Source organism: Hypomesus nipponensis, chromosome 10, assembly GCF_054491055.1.
Source record: "Hypomesus nipponensis isolate SF chromosome 10, ASM5449105v1, whole genome shotgun sequence".
Classification (NCBI taxonomy): Eukaryota; Metazoa; Chordata; class Actinopteri; order Osmeriformes; family Osmeridae; genus Hypomesus; species Hypomesus nipponensis.
In genome coordinates, this window is record NC_140370.1 from 17,120,543 (window position 1) to 17,135,000 (window position 14,458).

Consider the following 14,458-nt stretch of genomic DNA (forward strand, 5'->3'; position numbering starts at 1 on the left):
CCTTCTCTTGAACCCCTCTACTTCCTCATGAGGTCTCTCACCAGCAATGCCTCAGAGTTCCCCTGGTGCTGGAACACTGTGCCTGCCCTGTCCTCTAGACTTGCACCAAAGTGTTTCATTGGTTCGGTCAGATGCAGCCCTCTTAAAACGTGCTATCATTTTATCCTCCATTCAGTTTACTTTTCTTCCTCCTCATGTCCTCCTCCTCCTCTCCTCATGTCCTCCTCTCCTCATGTCCTCATCCCCTCATGTCGTCTTCCTCACCTCATGTCCCCCTCCTCTTCCTCCACCCTCATGCCGCCCTCCTCTTCCTCATGTCTTCCTCCCCTCATGTCCTCTTCCTCCCCTCATGCCCTCTTCCTCCCCCCTCATGCCGCCCTCCTCTTCCTCCTCCTCTTCTTCCTGGTTGTGTGTAGGACTCTCCTGAGGCTGCTGGTCATGTGATATGGCCTGGCCAATGAGCCATTGTTGTACTCATGGTCCAACACTAGGGGGCGACACAGGGCAGAGAAGAACATCAGTCTGTAAACTTTTAATTTTAAGTTCTCAACGATATTTGGTCATTCGTCCTTTAATCATGTCAAAAATGAAAGGCTGTGTATAGATGTCAGTTTCAGGAGAAAGGGTATGTAGAAATATACATTCAATATAAACAAAACAACTATTCAAACCGGTTTTATTTAGAAAAAAAGGAATTCAGTCTAATTTTCTCAATCTTAAAAAAACAAGTTCTTGACTTTTAACAAGTTAAAAATGCATCAAATAAACCCCGAAGATAGAAAAGAGCATGTAAATAACATTATAAAAACATAGCACTTCAGTTGATTTGTTCCTTACTGCTAGGAAGCCGGCTCTGTAACACCTATGATCATCATTTCTCACAGGAATACATCCCTACAGGAAGTACTTGCCCAAAGGAAGTAGTTGAAACGGAGAACTAAGACCTACAATCCCACCTTTTCTAGAACTCCATGTCAACTTGAACCAGAAGTTTCTCTCAGAACTTGCTCAGATAGCTCTTAGCGATTAGCCCTGGGTGGTTGTTGGTAAAAGAAGAAAAAAAAAGTCCCCTTGGAAGTTGGTGCCCCCTCCCCCCTCTTTGCCTCTTCCTCCTCCTCTCCCCCCTCATCTATGGAAGAAACGTGTGTACAGTCGATGATACACACTACACAGTCAGTCTGTGTTTACATGTCATCTGTCTTGAGCTCTTGCTTACTGTGTGTGTGTGTGTGTGCGCGCGCGCAGCCTTGGGAGAGCTTCACAAGTCTTGTTCCAGCGAGTGTAAAACTTGATTTAGAAAACAGGATCATAATACAGACATCAGATTATCAGAGCCCTTAGTGGGTGCCACACACATCTGACAACAGACCAACAGCTCTGACCTCCACGGTACACACCATCATGTAACCACCACCACACACACACACACACACAGGTATGTTAGCTGTTGTTTGTCAGTAGACAGTGTGCCAGTGATTGTGGCTCAGGTTCTGTTGCTCAGATCTTTGTTGAAGTGTGTTAGAGGTGTCTGTAGAGCAAAGCTACTAGTGAGCAGATGCATGCTGCATCATCGAGTCTCTCAGCCAATCGGAGCAGCCATGCAGGGGTCAGGAGAGGCGGGGCTATTCCTTGGACTTCCTGGGACTGTGGTCTGTCTTTCCCAGAATCCTGTGCAGGCCAGCTGACATGAGGAAAGGCCTCTCTGGGCTGCCGTCATTCCTCTCCAAATCCTCACCTGGAGGGAGGGAGGGAGGGAGGCGATAGACAGGAAATGGAGAGAGAAGACAGGAAGTACAGACAGGAAGTGGACGGAGGAAGTACGGACAGGAAGTAAAGACCGGAGGTAGTGAGAGGATACAGAAGAGCAATAGTAGCAGAGACAGGAAGTGGAAACAGGAAGGATGGGAGATGTCAGAGAAGGTCAGAAATGAAAGGTGACCATGCTTGCACTGAGTGAGGAATTGAATAAGAGTCAGGTGATCGTGCAAAACCTGTCCAATCACAGAAGACCAGAGTTAGTGTTAGCAGACAGCGTGTGTGCATTGAGGTGTAAGGTTGTGTAATTGTGTCATGGTGTGTGTGTGTGTGCAGTGTGTGCGTGTGCAGTGTGTGCAGTGTGTGCAGTGTCTGTGTGCGCAGTGTGTGTGTGTGCAGTGTGTGTGTGTGCAGTGTGTGTGTGATGTCTCCTTACAGAAACACAGGAAGAGGGTGTCCACACACATGGCGTAGACGCTGAAGAATCCATGAGCGATCAGGTAGGACCCAAACACCACTGTCTACCAATCAGACGACAGGAACAGAATCACTATGGTGACTAGATACTAACTAAATGCTTTATTGGTCAGCTATATATATATATATATATATATATGTATATGTATATGTATATGTATATGTATATGTATATGTATATGTATATGTATATATATATATATATATATATATATATATATATATATATATATATATATATATATATATATATATGTATATGTATATATATGTGTGTGTATATGTGTGTGTGTATATATATATATATATATATATATATATGTGTATAATATATATATATATATATATATATATATATATGTATTTTTCATTTTTTGTGTAGATGTATCTCACCAGAAGAGGAACCCAGTAGAAGTTCAAACTGGGAACTTCCTCTTGAACAATCGGGATCTTCTTTGTGAAGAACAAGAAGGCGATGACACCTGCCACACACACCATAACACACACCATAACACACACACACACCATAACACACACCATAACACACACACACACACCATAACACACACTTGGTTAGACAATCCTGCCCTAACACAACTGCAAGTGGGGACTGCATAGTAAGTTAGGGTGGAATGATTTGCTGGACCTGATGTTAGTTTCCTCCAGGAACACAATGACTCTTATTGAGGGACTTGTTGCTCCTGTTGGTTAGTTGTAACTGATTAAAAATGATTGTACTCGCTGTGAAATATATTATTGTTACTTGCTTTTCTACAGGTACACTCTTGCACTTTTGAGGTTCATGTTGTTTAATTGTAACTTGTTTAACTACATGCTCTTATGTTTCTTCCATTTGGCACTTATTTGGTTTTCACAATGTATGCTTCATGTTTTGGCTGCTCGCAATGTTTGGGGCTATCTCGTTGTTATGATCAGTGACCTATGCACTTTTGAAAACTTATCTTGTAAGTCGCTTTTGGATAAAAGCGTCTGCTAAATGAATATATGTAAATGTAAGGTATTGTATCTAATCGTGAGTGTGTTTGTGTTATGGTGTATGTGTGAGTAATAGTGTGTGTTTTATAGTTGCCCAACTCACCCACTCCTCCTGATATCAGCACCTTCCCTAGGAACAGGAGGAAGTCTGTCACCCTGTCCAGCACTGCTACCCTGCAGGCAGACAGAGAGGGGTGTCAGCCCAGGGAGGTGCCACCCAACCCGGGGGAGATCACTAATCCAGACCCAGGCATCAGGAGGCCTCACCTCACCACGTTCCTCATCAGCAGACAGAAGGCATCTTTGGCTGATGTGCAGAAGTTCTTCCCATAGATGGCCACCTGGATCACCAACACAGGACTTTCAACTAATTCTCAATCGCTCATCACGCCAACAATTCCCCAATGCGATGCTGACAAACTCGATCCCAAAACCAGATAGCTCACCATGCTAGCTGTCTTCCCGTTACTAAATAGCCTCCCATGCTAACCATTTCGCCGCGCTAACCGCCTGCCGGCGCTAACCGCCTCACCATGATGTATGCGTTCCTGTTGAGGAAGCGGATGAAGCGCTCCAGGCACCAGAAGCAGCACTTCAGGCAGCAGAGCAGGAAGCGAGCGGGGGCGCTGCTGGAGCCACGCAGCTTCTGGTCCAGGTACTCCAGCAGCACACGCACCAGCTGCACCACGGCCAGGAGCAGGGCTCCGAACGCCAGGGAGCCTGTGTGGTACCTGGGGGTCGGGGGGTGAGGTCAAGATGCATGTTTAGATAGACAGAGAGAGAGACCAGACAGACAGACGGAGGGAATGACAGACTGACAGACAGACTGACTGACAGAGGGAGAGACAGACAGACAGGCAGGCAGACAGATAGAGGGAGAGAGAGACAGGCATACAGACTGACAGACAAAACGACAGACTGACAGACAGAATAGCTGGGGGTCGGGGGGTGAGGTCAAGATGCATGTTTAGATAGACAGAGAGAGAGACCAGACAGACCGAGGGAATGACAGACAGGCAGACAGACAGACAGATAGAGGGAATGACAGACAGACAGGCAGGCAGACAGACAGACACCCGTACCTAATGGCCCTGCTGAAGGAGGAGAAGAGGGGGCAGGCGGGGATGTCCTGGGGCTTGCGGCGGGCCCAGTAGTAGGAGGCGAAGGCCCCGGCTAGGGAGCATTGCTCCAGGGCCAGGGTGAAGTTCACCAGCCACAGGAACACCAGCAGGTTGCACAGCTGCAGCAGGAACAGGTAACGGTGGTAGGGCGTCTCCCCGCCGTAGAACGCAAACGTGCACTGGGCGCCTGCGCACGCCCGGGAGATGTTGGTCTTGTTGAAAGTCTGGAATGACAGGAAGTGTCAAGAAGTATCCTAGCTAACCAGGAAGTGATCTTGCTAGCCAGGAAGTGTTAGCGCTTATTAGGAAGTTTCCTCCCTAACCAGGAAGTGATTTCGTTAACCAGGAAGTGTCGTACCTCTGGGTTGCAGGTGCGGTTGGCGTAGCTGCAGTTGGGTTCAGGAGCCATCACCTTGTAGACTGCTTCTCCAGAGGAGGCAAGGAAACTACAAACATGCCTGCTAAGGACCACAACAGCTTCCTACTGCTAGCAGCACAACCACACACAAACACTGCCTTCTGCTGGGAGAGAAACAGCATTACATTGACTGATTAATGAACAGTTCACATTGGTCGGGGATACACAGCCGTGACGGCCCAATAGGAGATGCAGACAGCGAGGAGGAGGAAGGTGATGATTGGGTAGAAGAGAGTTGACATGATGTAGCTGATTGCTCTGGAGGAAGAGAGAGAGACAGAGGAGGGCGAGAAAGCACAGGAGAGACAGAAAAACAGAGATAGTCTGAGTAATGAAGAAAGTCAAAGTCTATCTTTATTGGGAAGTCAAAACTACCAGATAAGTTAGACCACCAGTTACACCACAAAAACCATTTTGGATTACTCATATTGAAACAACATTTCCAGACCAAACTAAAGAGAGAGAGAGAGAGACAGGAGCAGGTCGTACTTGCTGGCTTCCCTCAGCAGAGCGATGGCCACGCGCACTCTCCTCCTCAGGTAGATCAGCATCAGCAACATGGAGGCCTCACTCACCCCCAGACTGACCACTGAGGAGAGGGAGAGACAGGGGGAGCGAGGGGGGGGGGGAGGGAGAGGGGGAGGGGGAGGGGGGAGGGAGAGAGGGGGAGGGGGAGAGGGAGGGGGGAGAGGGAAGGGGGAGGGAGAGGGGGGAAGAGGGGAGAGGGGGAGGGGGGAGGGAGGGGGAGAGGGAGAGGGAGGGGGGAGGGAGAGGGGGGAGAGAGAGGGGGGAAGAGGGGGGGGGGGAGAGGAGAGGAGAGGGGGGGAAAGATACAGAGGAGAATATCATGAACATAATGAAGTACCTTCCCATCCATCAAACCATCCTCAGACGCACACACACAGACATACACACACACAGACATACACACAGACAGACATACACACAGACACACACACAGACACACACACAGACACACACACAGACACACACCCCTCCGGGGTACCTACAGAAGATGAGCCAGGTCTGGCTGAGCTGCAGGTACACGTGGACGTCTGTCTGCAGGCCGATGTCCACGATGGGGACGTCCGCTCCAGGCTGCTCTCTCAGACCCACCAGCACCCAGTAGCAGTGCCAGATACCTGGAACACACAACCACCCTCATCAGAGGACACACACGCACACACCAATCAGCAGACACACACACACACACACACACACTGACCGTAGGCGACCACCAGGAGGACAGAGAGGATGGTGAGCCAGAGCAGCAGGCCGGCGGTGAAGCGAAGCAGCAGGATGAACACCAGACTGACCACCAGGGCTATGACCAGACCACTGGAGAGAGACCACAGAGAGACTGGAGAGAGACCAGAGAGACCAGAGAGAGACCAGACTATGGAGAGAGACCAGAGAGAGACAGGAGAGAGACCAGAGAGAGACCGTAGAGAGACCAGAGAGAGACCAGACTATGGAGAGAGACCAGACTATGGAGAGAGACCAGAGAGAGACCAGAGAGAGACCTCTGTGTGTTTCTGTCTGTGTGTGTGTATATGTGTGCTCACATGAGGATCCAGCTCCAGGAGCTAGCGTAGTCCTCTACGATCTTCACTCCCAGCTCTCTGGTGTCCACCAGCCCTGTGACACCACTGACGAGAGAGCCAGGGAGGAGAGGAGGGAGGAGGGGAGAGGGGGGGAGAGAGGGGGGAGAGAGAAGGAGGGGGGGGGAGAGAGAAGGAGGGAGGGGGAGAGAGAAGAGAGGGAAGGGGGAGAGAGAAGGAGAGAGGGGGAGAGAGAAGGAGGGGGGGGGAGAGAGAAGGAGAGGGGGGGAGAGAGAAGGAGGGGGGGGAGAGAGAAGGAGGGAGGGGGGAGAGAGAAGGAGAGGGAAGGGGGGAGAGAGAAGGAGAGAGGGGGGAGAGAGAAGGAGGGGGGGGAGAGAGAAGGAGGGAGGGGGAGAGAAAAGGAGGGGGGGGAGAGAGAAGGAGAGGGGGGGAGAGAAAAGGAGGGGGGGGAGAGAGAAGGAGAGAGGGGGGAGAGAGAAGGAAGGAGGGAGGGAGGGGGGGAGAGAGAAGGAGGGAGGGAAGGAGGACAATTAGGAACTGTGAAAGAGAGGGAGAAGGCTGAGGTGTGTGTGTGTGACTAACTTGGCAGCATCTCTGAGCTCTGTCACACTGCGGGCGGTGTCCAGGGCGTCCTTAAAGGCCGTCTGATTGGCCACGGTCAGAGTTCCATTCAGAGTGATGAAGTCTGGGAAACATCGCTGGAGGACTGAGAAAGAGAGAGAGTCAAAGAGAGAGAAAAAGACCATGTATGTAATTACAAAGAGAGAGAGAGGGAGAGATGTGTGTACTTACAGAGAGAGAGAAAGAGGGAGAGAGGGATGTGTGTACTTACAGGGTCTGCTGGGAAAGATCATAGAAGGACAGTCCTCATCCCTGAGCACCTGAGAGACCGGCTGGAGGAGAGAAGAGGGAGGGAGAGAGAGAGGAGGGAGAGAGAGAGAGAGGAGGGAGAGAGAGAGAGGAGGGAGAGGGAGAGAGAGAGAGGAGGGAGAGAGGGAGAGGAGGGAGAGAGAGAGGAGGGACAGAGGGAGAGGAGGGAGAGAGAGAGAGAGAGAGAGAGAGAGAGAGAGGAGGGAGAGAGAGAGGAGGGAGAGAGGGAGGAGGGAAACAGAGAGGAGATGATGTTAGTGTGTGTGTACCTATGTGTGTGTGTGTACCTATGTGTGTGTGTGTGTACCTATGTGTGTGTGTGTGTACCTATGTGTGTGTGTGTACCTATGTGTGTGTGTGTACCTATGTGTGTGTGTGTGTGTGTGTACCTTGGAGGGGTTGTTGAAGCCTGGTTTACAGAACTGGCGGTAGTATTCCCAGGATGCTCTGTTCAGCTGCAGGTGCATCTCTGTGTAGGTGGCAAACCTGTCTGGACACCGGGACACACACATCTGGAGAGGACACACACACACACACAAGCAAACACACATGACCTGTGACTTTGTGCGACAGTACCTCCGTCTGTGTACTACCTGTGTGTGTGTGTGTACTACCTGTGTGTGTGTGTACTACCTGTGTGTGTGTGTGTACTACCTGTGTGTGTGTGTACTACCTGTGTGTGTGTGTGTACTACCTGTGTGTGTGTGTACTACCTGTGTGTGTGTGTGTACTACCTGTGTAGTGGGACACTGCAGGTTGATGAGGACAGCAGGGTTGGCACATTTCAGGATATTGAAGTAGAACAGGATGGCTTTGTTCCTACAGGAGCACAAACGCCACACACACACACAGAGTAATCATCAGACACACACTCCTGACGGCATTAAAGAAGCAGAGCTGAGCCTGCTCTGCTCCTGGCTGACCAGCAGGGGGCAATAGAGAACAGCATCCATCAGACTGACATGAGAGAGTGTACCCTTGTGTGTGTGAGGACTCACGCGTTTGGCGTTCCCTTCTGACCACAGAACTGTCCGTAGCTGTCTGTAGGGTGGATCACCTTCCTGGGGTCGCCATGCAGCCAGGCTGGGGGGAGGGAGGGAGACAGGGGAGGGAGAGAAAATGAATGGGAGGATTGGATGGAGAGAGAGAAAGAGAGAGAGAGAGAGAGAGAGAGAGAGAGAGAGAGAGAGAGAGAGAGAGGGGGAGAGAGAGAGAGAGGTAGAGAGAGAGAGAGAGGTAGAGAGAGAGAGATAGAGAGAGAGAGAGAGAGAGAGAGAGAGGTAGAGAGAGAGAGAGAGAGGTAGAGAGAGAGAGAGAGAGAGAGAGAGAGAGAGAGAGAGAGAGAGAGAGAGAGAGAGAGAGAGAGAGAGAGAGAGAGAGAGATGGTGCAATGGAGAGAGAGATGAAAGGGAGAGAGAGGGAGGAGAAGGAGAGAGAGAGACAGGGAGATATAAAGACCATCATTACTATAGTAATCTGTAGTCTGACTGCTGAGAAAAGAAATGATGTTTTAATGAAAAAAGGGAGGGAGGAAAATTGACAATAAGAGAAAGATTATGCATGTGTGTGAGTGAGTGTTTCAATGTGTGTATGAGTGTGTTAGTGTATATGTGATTGTGTATTTGTGTGTGTGTGTGTGTGTTGCATTGCACACAGGTACATGCAGACTAGCAGGATTAGAAACCTTGTGTAAAGGAGCAGCATCAGTTGAACTGCTCCAGATCTCCCCAGGAGAGGGGAGGAGGGGGAGACAGGGAAGGAGGGGGGAGACAGGGGAGGAGGGGAAGATAGGGGAGGAGGGGGAGACAGGGGAGGAGGGGGGAGACAGGGGAGGAGGGGAAGATAGGGGAGGAGGGGGAGATAGGGGAGGAGGGGGAGACAGGGGAGGAGGGGGAGATAGGGGAGGAGGGGGGAGACAGGGGAGGAGGGGGGAGGCAGAGGAGGAGGGGAAGATAGGGGAGGAGGTGGGAGGCAGAGGAGGAGGGGAAGATAAGGGAGGAGGGGGAGACAGGGGAGGAGGGGGGAGACAGGGGAGGAGGGGAAGATAGGGGAGGAGGGGGAGACAGGGGAGGAGGGGAAGATAGGGGAGGAGGGGGGAGACAGGGGAGGAGGGGGGAGACAGGGGAGGAGGGGAAGATAAGGGAGGAGGGGGAGATAGGGGAGGAGGGGGAGACAGGGGAGGAGGGGGAGATAGGGGAGGAGGGGGGAGACAGGGGAGGAGGGGGGAGGCAGAGGAGGAGGGGAAGATAGGGGAGGAGGTGGGAGGCAGAGGAGGAGGGGAAGATAAGGGAGGAGGGGGAGATAGGGGAGGAGGGGGAGACAGGGGAGGAGGGGGGAGACAGGGGAGGAGGGGGAGATAGGGGAGGAGGGGGAGACAGGGGAGGAGGGGGGAGACAGGGGAGGAGGGGAAGATAGGGGAGGAGGGGAAGATAGGGGAGGAGGGGGAGACAGGGGAGGAGGGGGGAGACAGGGGAGGAGGGGAAGATAGGGGAGGAGGGGGGAGACAGGGGAGGAGGGGGGAGACAGGGGAGGAGGGGAAGATAAGGGAGGAGGGGGAGATAGGGGAGGAGGGGGAGACAGGGGAGGAGGGGGAGATAGGGGAGGAGGGGGGAGACAGGGGAGGAGGGGGGAGGCAGAGGAGGAGGGGAAGATAGGGGAGGAGGTGGGAGGCAGAGGAGGAGGGGGAGACGCGGGAGGAGGGGGAGACGGGGGAGGAGGGGGGAGGCAGAGGAGGAGGGGAAGATAGGGTAGGAGGTGGGAGGCAGAGGAGGAGGGGGAGACGCGGGAGGAGGGGGAGACGGGGGAGGAGGGGGAGATAGGGGAGGAGGGGGAGATAGGGGAGGATGGGGGAGACAGGGGAGGGGAAGATAGGGGAGGAGACGGAGGCAGAAACAGGGGCAGACAAAGGAGAGATGGGAGAGAGAGGAGTGGAGAGGGGAAGTCAGGGGAGGGGGGTGTCTCCAGGGGCAACAGACGGGGGAGAGAGGAGTGAAGGGTGAGGGTCTGCCTAAGTGGGTGATGTCATCGTAGGATGATGTCATGGTTTTGGTGCTGGTAGAGGGGGGGGCTGCTGTGGAGACAAGCTTTGAGGTGAGTGGTGTGTGTGTGTGTGTGTGAGAAGTGTGTGTGTGGTCCGGGTGTCGTTTGAACCTACTAAAGTGTGTGTGTCTGCTAACAGGCATGTCGGTGTGTGTGTGTGTTCCGCTCTCCTAATGGCATGACATCATCGGTTTCAGCCAGGCTGGCTGAACGTCTGAGGATTTTAATTCATTTTCAAATATTTATTAATCCAGCAGATGCTTCTATCTAAGGCGTCGTACAAACACAACATGTAGCATCCACATGGCTCTCAGTCAGAACTGCAGGTGCAGCGTGACTCTCCAGCACTCTGCGCTCGACTGCTTCTGCTTGGGGGCAGCCTGTTGAGGCATGAGCTCACGCTAGTGGGCAGGGGACTGAGTAGAGCACAGAGAGATGGATGGGATGAGGTCATCAACACAGAGGGTTTTACAACCTGGAGGTACCCGAGCAACAGAACACAGAGAGGGTTCTAGAACCTGGAGGTACCCGAGCAACAGAACACAGAGAGGGTTCTAGAACCTGGAGGTACCCGAGCAACAGAACACAGAGAGGGTTCTAGAACCTCGAGGTACCCGAGCAACAGAACACAGAGAGGGTTCTAGAACCTGGAGGTACCCGAGCAAGATGGGGTGGTGGAGTAAATAAAGACAGACACAGAAATAGAATGAGAAAGAAAGAGAGAGGAAAGAGAAAGAGAGAGCGACAGAAGGTGAGAAAAGGAGAGAACAAAAGAGAGAGTCAGAGAGATTGTGCTCACTAGCTGGAGAGACAGAGAGGAGGAGAAGAGGAGGAGAAGATGAGAAGAGACGGATTGAGAAGCTCTTGATGGTTGTGAGGGAAGAATGATTCCTGACAACGCTTAACACACACACACTGACAAGGTCTGAGGAGGTGTGTGTGTGTGGGTTCGAAAAAAGGTGTTTGAGTGTGTGTGTGTGTGTGTGTGTACTTACCCACAGTCCCCAGAGCAATGTATGCGAGGATGACGATGATGAAGATCATACAACACAACACATCTGTGCAGCTCCTGCAGAGACAGAGACACTAAGTCACACACACACACACACCATGTGTGTTTGTGTGCGTGTGTGTGCGTTACCCAGAGGTGGTTTAGATTAATGACTGTCTAGCTGATACTGTGAGCAGTAAAATTGGGTTTTAAATCATCACAGAAGATGAAGAGCTTCTCAGTCTGCAGAATGAACCAGATTGTGGAACCTGGAACACACAGCAGCGGAGAAAACCTGCACCAGGCCAGGACACCATCCAGACTGCCTTTTGGTCTAAAGGTACAATCTGGGGGGGCTGCCTGATTGGCTAGATGCCTGGCTGCCTGATTGGCTAGCTGGCTGGTTGCCTGATTGGCTAGCTGGCTGGTTGCCTGATTGGCTAGCTGGCTGGTTGCCTGATTGGCTAGCTGGCTGGCTGCCTTGTGTCTGGTTTGCTGACACAGCCAGTTGGCCGCTCCTCTCCTGTGACAGACCTTCTGTGATGTCACATCCTGTTCCTGTACTGTCGACGGTGCTGCTGTCCCACTAACCGAGTCCATCTCTCTCCTCCTCCACCCTCTCTCCTCCTCCTCCCTCTCTCCTCCTTCTCTCCTCCTCCACCCATCTCCCACCCTCTCTCCTCCACCCTCTCCCTGGAATGTTCCTTTAATGACACCTCTGCTTACCTTCTCCTGATTGGTCCCCTGAATGAGGGATCAAACGAGCGCGGCTCTCCTGAAAAGCACGAATGTTTATCAGACACCAGCAGACACAATGCTGTCGGCTTACACAAACAATACTTGTCTAGATTTTAAAACAGCACTCCACTGTTTTAGATCTGTAATCTAATTATTCACACATAGTTAAACTGTACATTCTCATGTGTTTTTTAAGAGTTTTTATATAGAACGTCCAACTCCCCAAACAGCATGAAGAGTGCCTATAAAGAGCAGGGAGGAGAGAGAAGAGAGAGAACAGCAGACTAAGAAAGGGAGAGAGAGAGAGAGAGAGAGAGAGAGAGAGAGAGACAGAGACAGAGACAGAGAGAGAGAGAGAGAGAGAGAGAGAGAGAGAGAGAGAGAGAGAGAGAGAGAGAGAGAGAGAGACAGAAACAGAGAGAGAGAGAGAGAGAGAGAGAGAGAGAGACAGAAACAGAGAGAGAGAGAGAGAGAGAGAGAGAGAGAGAGAGAGAGAGAGAGAGAGAGAGAGAGACAGAAACAGAGAGAGAGAGAGAGAGACAGAAACAGAGAGAGAGAGAGAGAGAGAGAGACAGAAACAGAGAGAGAGAGAGAGAGAGAGAGAGAGAAAGAGAGAGAGAGAGAGAGAGAGAGAGAGACAGAAACAGAGAGAGAGAGAGAGAGAGAGAGAGAGAGAGAGAGAGAGAGAGAGAGAGAGAGACAGAAACAGAGAGAGAGAGAGAGAGAGAGAGAGAGAGAGAGAGAGAGAGAGAGAGAGAGAGAGAGAGAGAGAGACAGAAACAGAGAGAGAGAGAGAGAGAGAGAGAGAGAGAGAGAGAGAGAGAGAGAGAGAGAGAGAGAGAGAGAGAGAGAGAGAGAGACTTGTAACTCCTGTCACCCCATTGTTGTGTGAATTCTGGTCTGACAGCTGTGGTACAGAGTGTGGTATGTGAGTGTGTGTGTGTGTGTGTGTGAGTTAGTGTGAGGCAGTGTGTGTGTGTGTGTGAGTTAGTGTGAGGCAGTGTGTGTGTGTGTTCCGTTACTCTACTACCAGAGAAGAAAGCGAGACCTAGAACTAGGCCAGAGAGTTATGATCATGTCTTATTCAACACTCTCTCTCTCTCTCTCTCTCTCTCTCTCTCACACACACACATACTCTCTCTCTCTCATACACACACACACACACTCTGTGAGAATCGGGGAGAGAAAGAGTGCTAGAAAGATGGAGTTTTGAGGAGAGGAGAAGAAGAGAAGTGAGAAGACAGTGGAAAGGACAGCCCTCCAATCACATTTGAGTCTACACTAAGTCCCGGCCAATCAAGTTGTTTGAAGCCCTGTGATTCATAACAACGTTGTCACTCTAATCCTAAAAGCACCAATCCGATTAACGCGTCCATGGCAACCACATAGCAACAACCCTGGTGTCTCTCCTCCAAATCCTGGATTAATTAGGCCTGTCCAATTAGTTTACCCTGGGATTGGTGCATGTGCGTGTACGTGTTGGTGTGTTAGTGTGAATGGTGTGTGTGTCTCTTTCTCCTCTCTTTCAATCTCTCTTTATTCCTTTGTCTCTCCCTCTCCTTTTTTCTTATTTCTCTCCCTTTCTCTCTCTCTCTCTCTCCCCCCACCCCTTCTCTCTCTCTCTCTTTCTCTCTCTCTCTCTCTCCCTTTCTCTCTCTCTTTCTCTCTCTCTCTCTCTCTCTCTCCCCCCACCCCTTCTCTCTCTCTCTCTCTCTCTCTCTCTCCCTCTCCCTCTCTCTCCCTCTCCCTCTCTCTCTCTCTCTCTCTCTCTCCCCTCTCCCCCCCCCCCCCTCTCTCTCTCTCTCTCGGTCAGAACAGGAAGTAGATGAGAGGGCATCTCCTCCAGCAGCTTCCTGTGTGCAGATCAAAGAGAGGAATGTTTCACCCACCAGTCAGCCCCTCCCCTTCCTGCTTCAACATTATTCTCTATCCTTCTGTTTTCTCTATCCCTCCCCCTCTCTCTCTCTCCATCCTCTCTCTCACTTCCTCTCTCTCTCTCTCTCTCCCTCTCCCACTGTCCACCTTCCCCCCTCTTCCCTCCCTCTCTCTATTCATCTCTCCATCACTGTCAGAGACAGACAGTGTAAACTGTCTGGTTATTACAGAGCAGGAAAGGAAGGTGGAAAATGATTTATTCCCCTCCACTCCTCTCATTCGCTGTCTGTCTCATCCTCCCATCCTTGGGGGAAAGGGACACACACACACACACACACCACACACGCACCACCCACACACAGCAGACAGAGCCCTACACAGGCCTTGGATTAAAGGGGCTGGTATGTTTAGTCTCTGTACTGTACAGGGATGCAATGTGCATGTATGGGTATGTGTGTGTGTGTTTGTGTGTGTATGGGTGTCTGTGTTTATTAAAGTTTCAAGGACCAGTAGCAGCATCTTAGATATAGGTCAGGTCTACAGTACTGACTCCATCTTTCTACCTCTTCATTCTCTCTGTTCCCTCCTCCCCTCTGTCCGTCTATCTCTCTCTCAC

General features: G+C 51.4%; 1 protein-coding gene across 2 annotated transcripts; it reads right to left on the reverse strand.

Moving 5' to 3' along the window:
* Positions 1-1,488: 1,488 nt before the first annotated feature.
* Positions 1,489-11,307, reverse strand: slc44a5a (solute carrier family 44 member 5a). 2 transcript variants are annotated; one of them, XM_084707261.1, is made up of 19 exons: positions 11,234-11,307; positions 8,198-8,282; positions 7,934-8,018; positions 7,589-7,711; positions 7,162-7,222; positions 6,907-7,035; positions 6,333-6,456; positions 5,993-6,105; positions 5,778-5,909; positions 5,257-5,356; positions 4,933-5,025; positions 4,708-4,795; positions 4,311-4,573; positions 3,761-3,959; positions 3,496-3,569; positions 3,332-3,402; positions 2,626-2,714; positions 2,192-2,276; positions 1,489-1,735 (listed from the first exon to the last, which is right to left on the reverse strand). In XM_084707261.1, the coding sequence occupies exons 1-19, from the start codon at positions 11,280-11,282 to the stop codon at positions 1,623-1,625; spliced, it is 2,076 nt and encodes a 691-aa protein (XP_084563387.1). In that variant the 5' UTR covers positions 11,283-11,307; the 3' UTR covers positions 1,489-1,622. The 2 variants fall into 2 exon arrangements, with proteins under 2 accessions (XP_084563387.1, XP_084563386.1); XM_084707260.1 differs by having other exon boundaries at positions 6,333-6,441; positions 6,889-7,035.
* Between the last annotated feature and the right edge of the window lie 3,151 nt (positions 11,308-14,458).

Coding starts and splice junctions, on each gene's coding strand:
- slc44a5a (XM_084707260.1), bottom strand. CDS start 11,282: ATGATCTTCATCATCGTCATCCTCGCATACATTGCTCTGGGGACTGTG. Junction 4,574..4,707: donor ACCGCACCTGCAACCCAGAG/GTACGACACTTC, acceptor CTGTCATTCCAG/ACTTTCAACAAGACCAACAT. Junction 2,277..2,625: donor TCTACTGGGTTCCTCTTCTG/GTGAGATACATC, acceptor TCTGATTGGTAG/ACAGTGGTGTTTGGGTCCTA.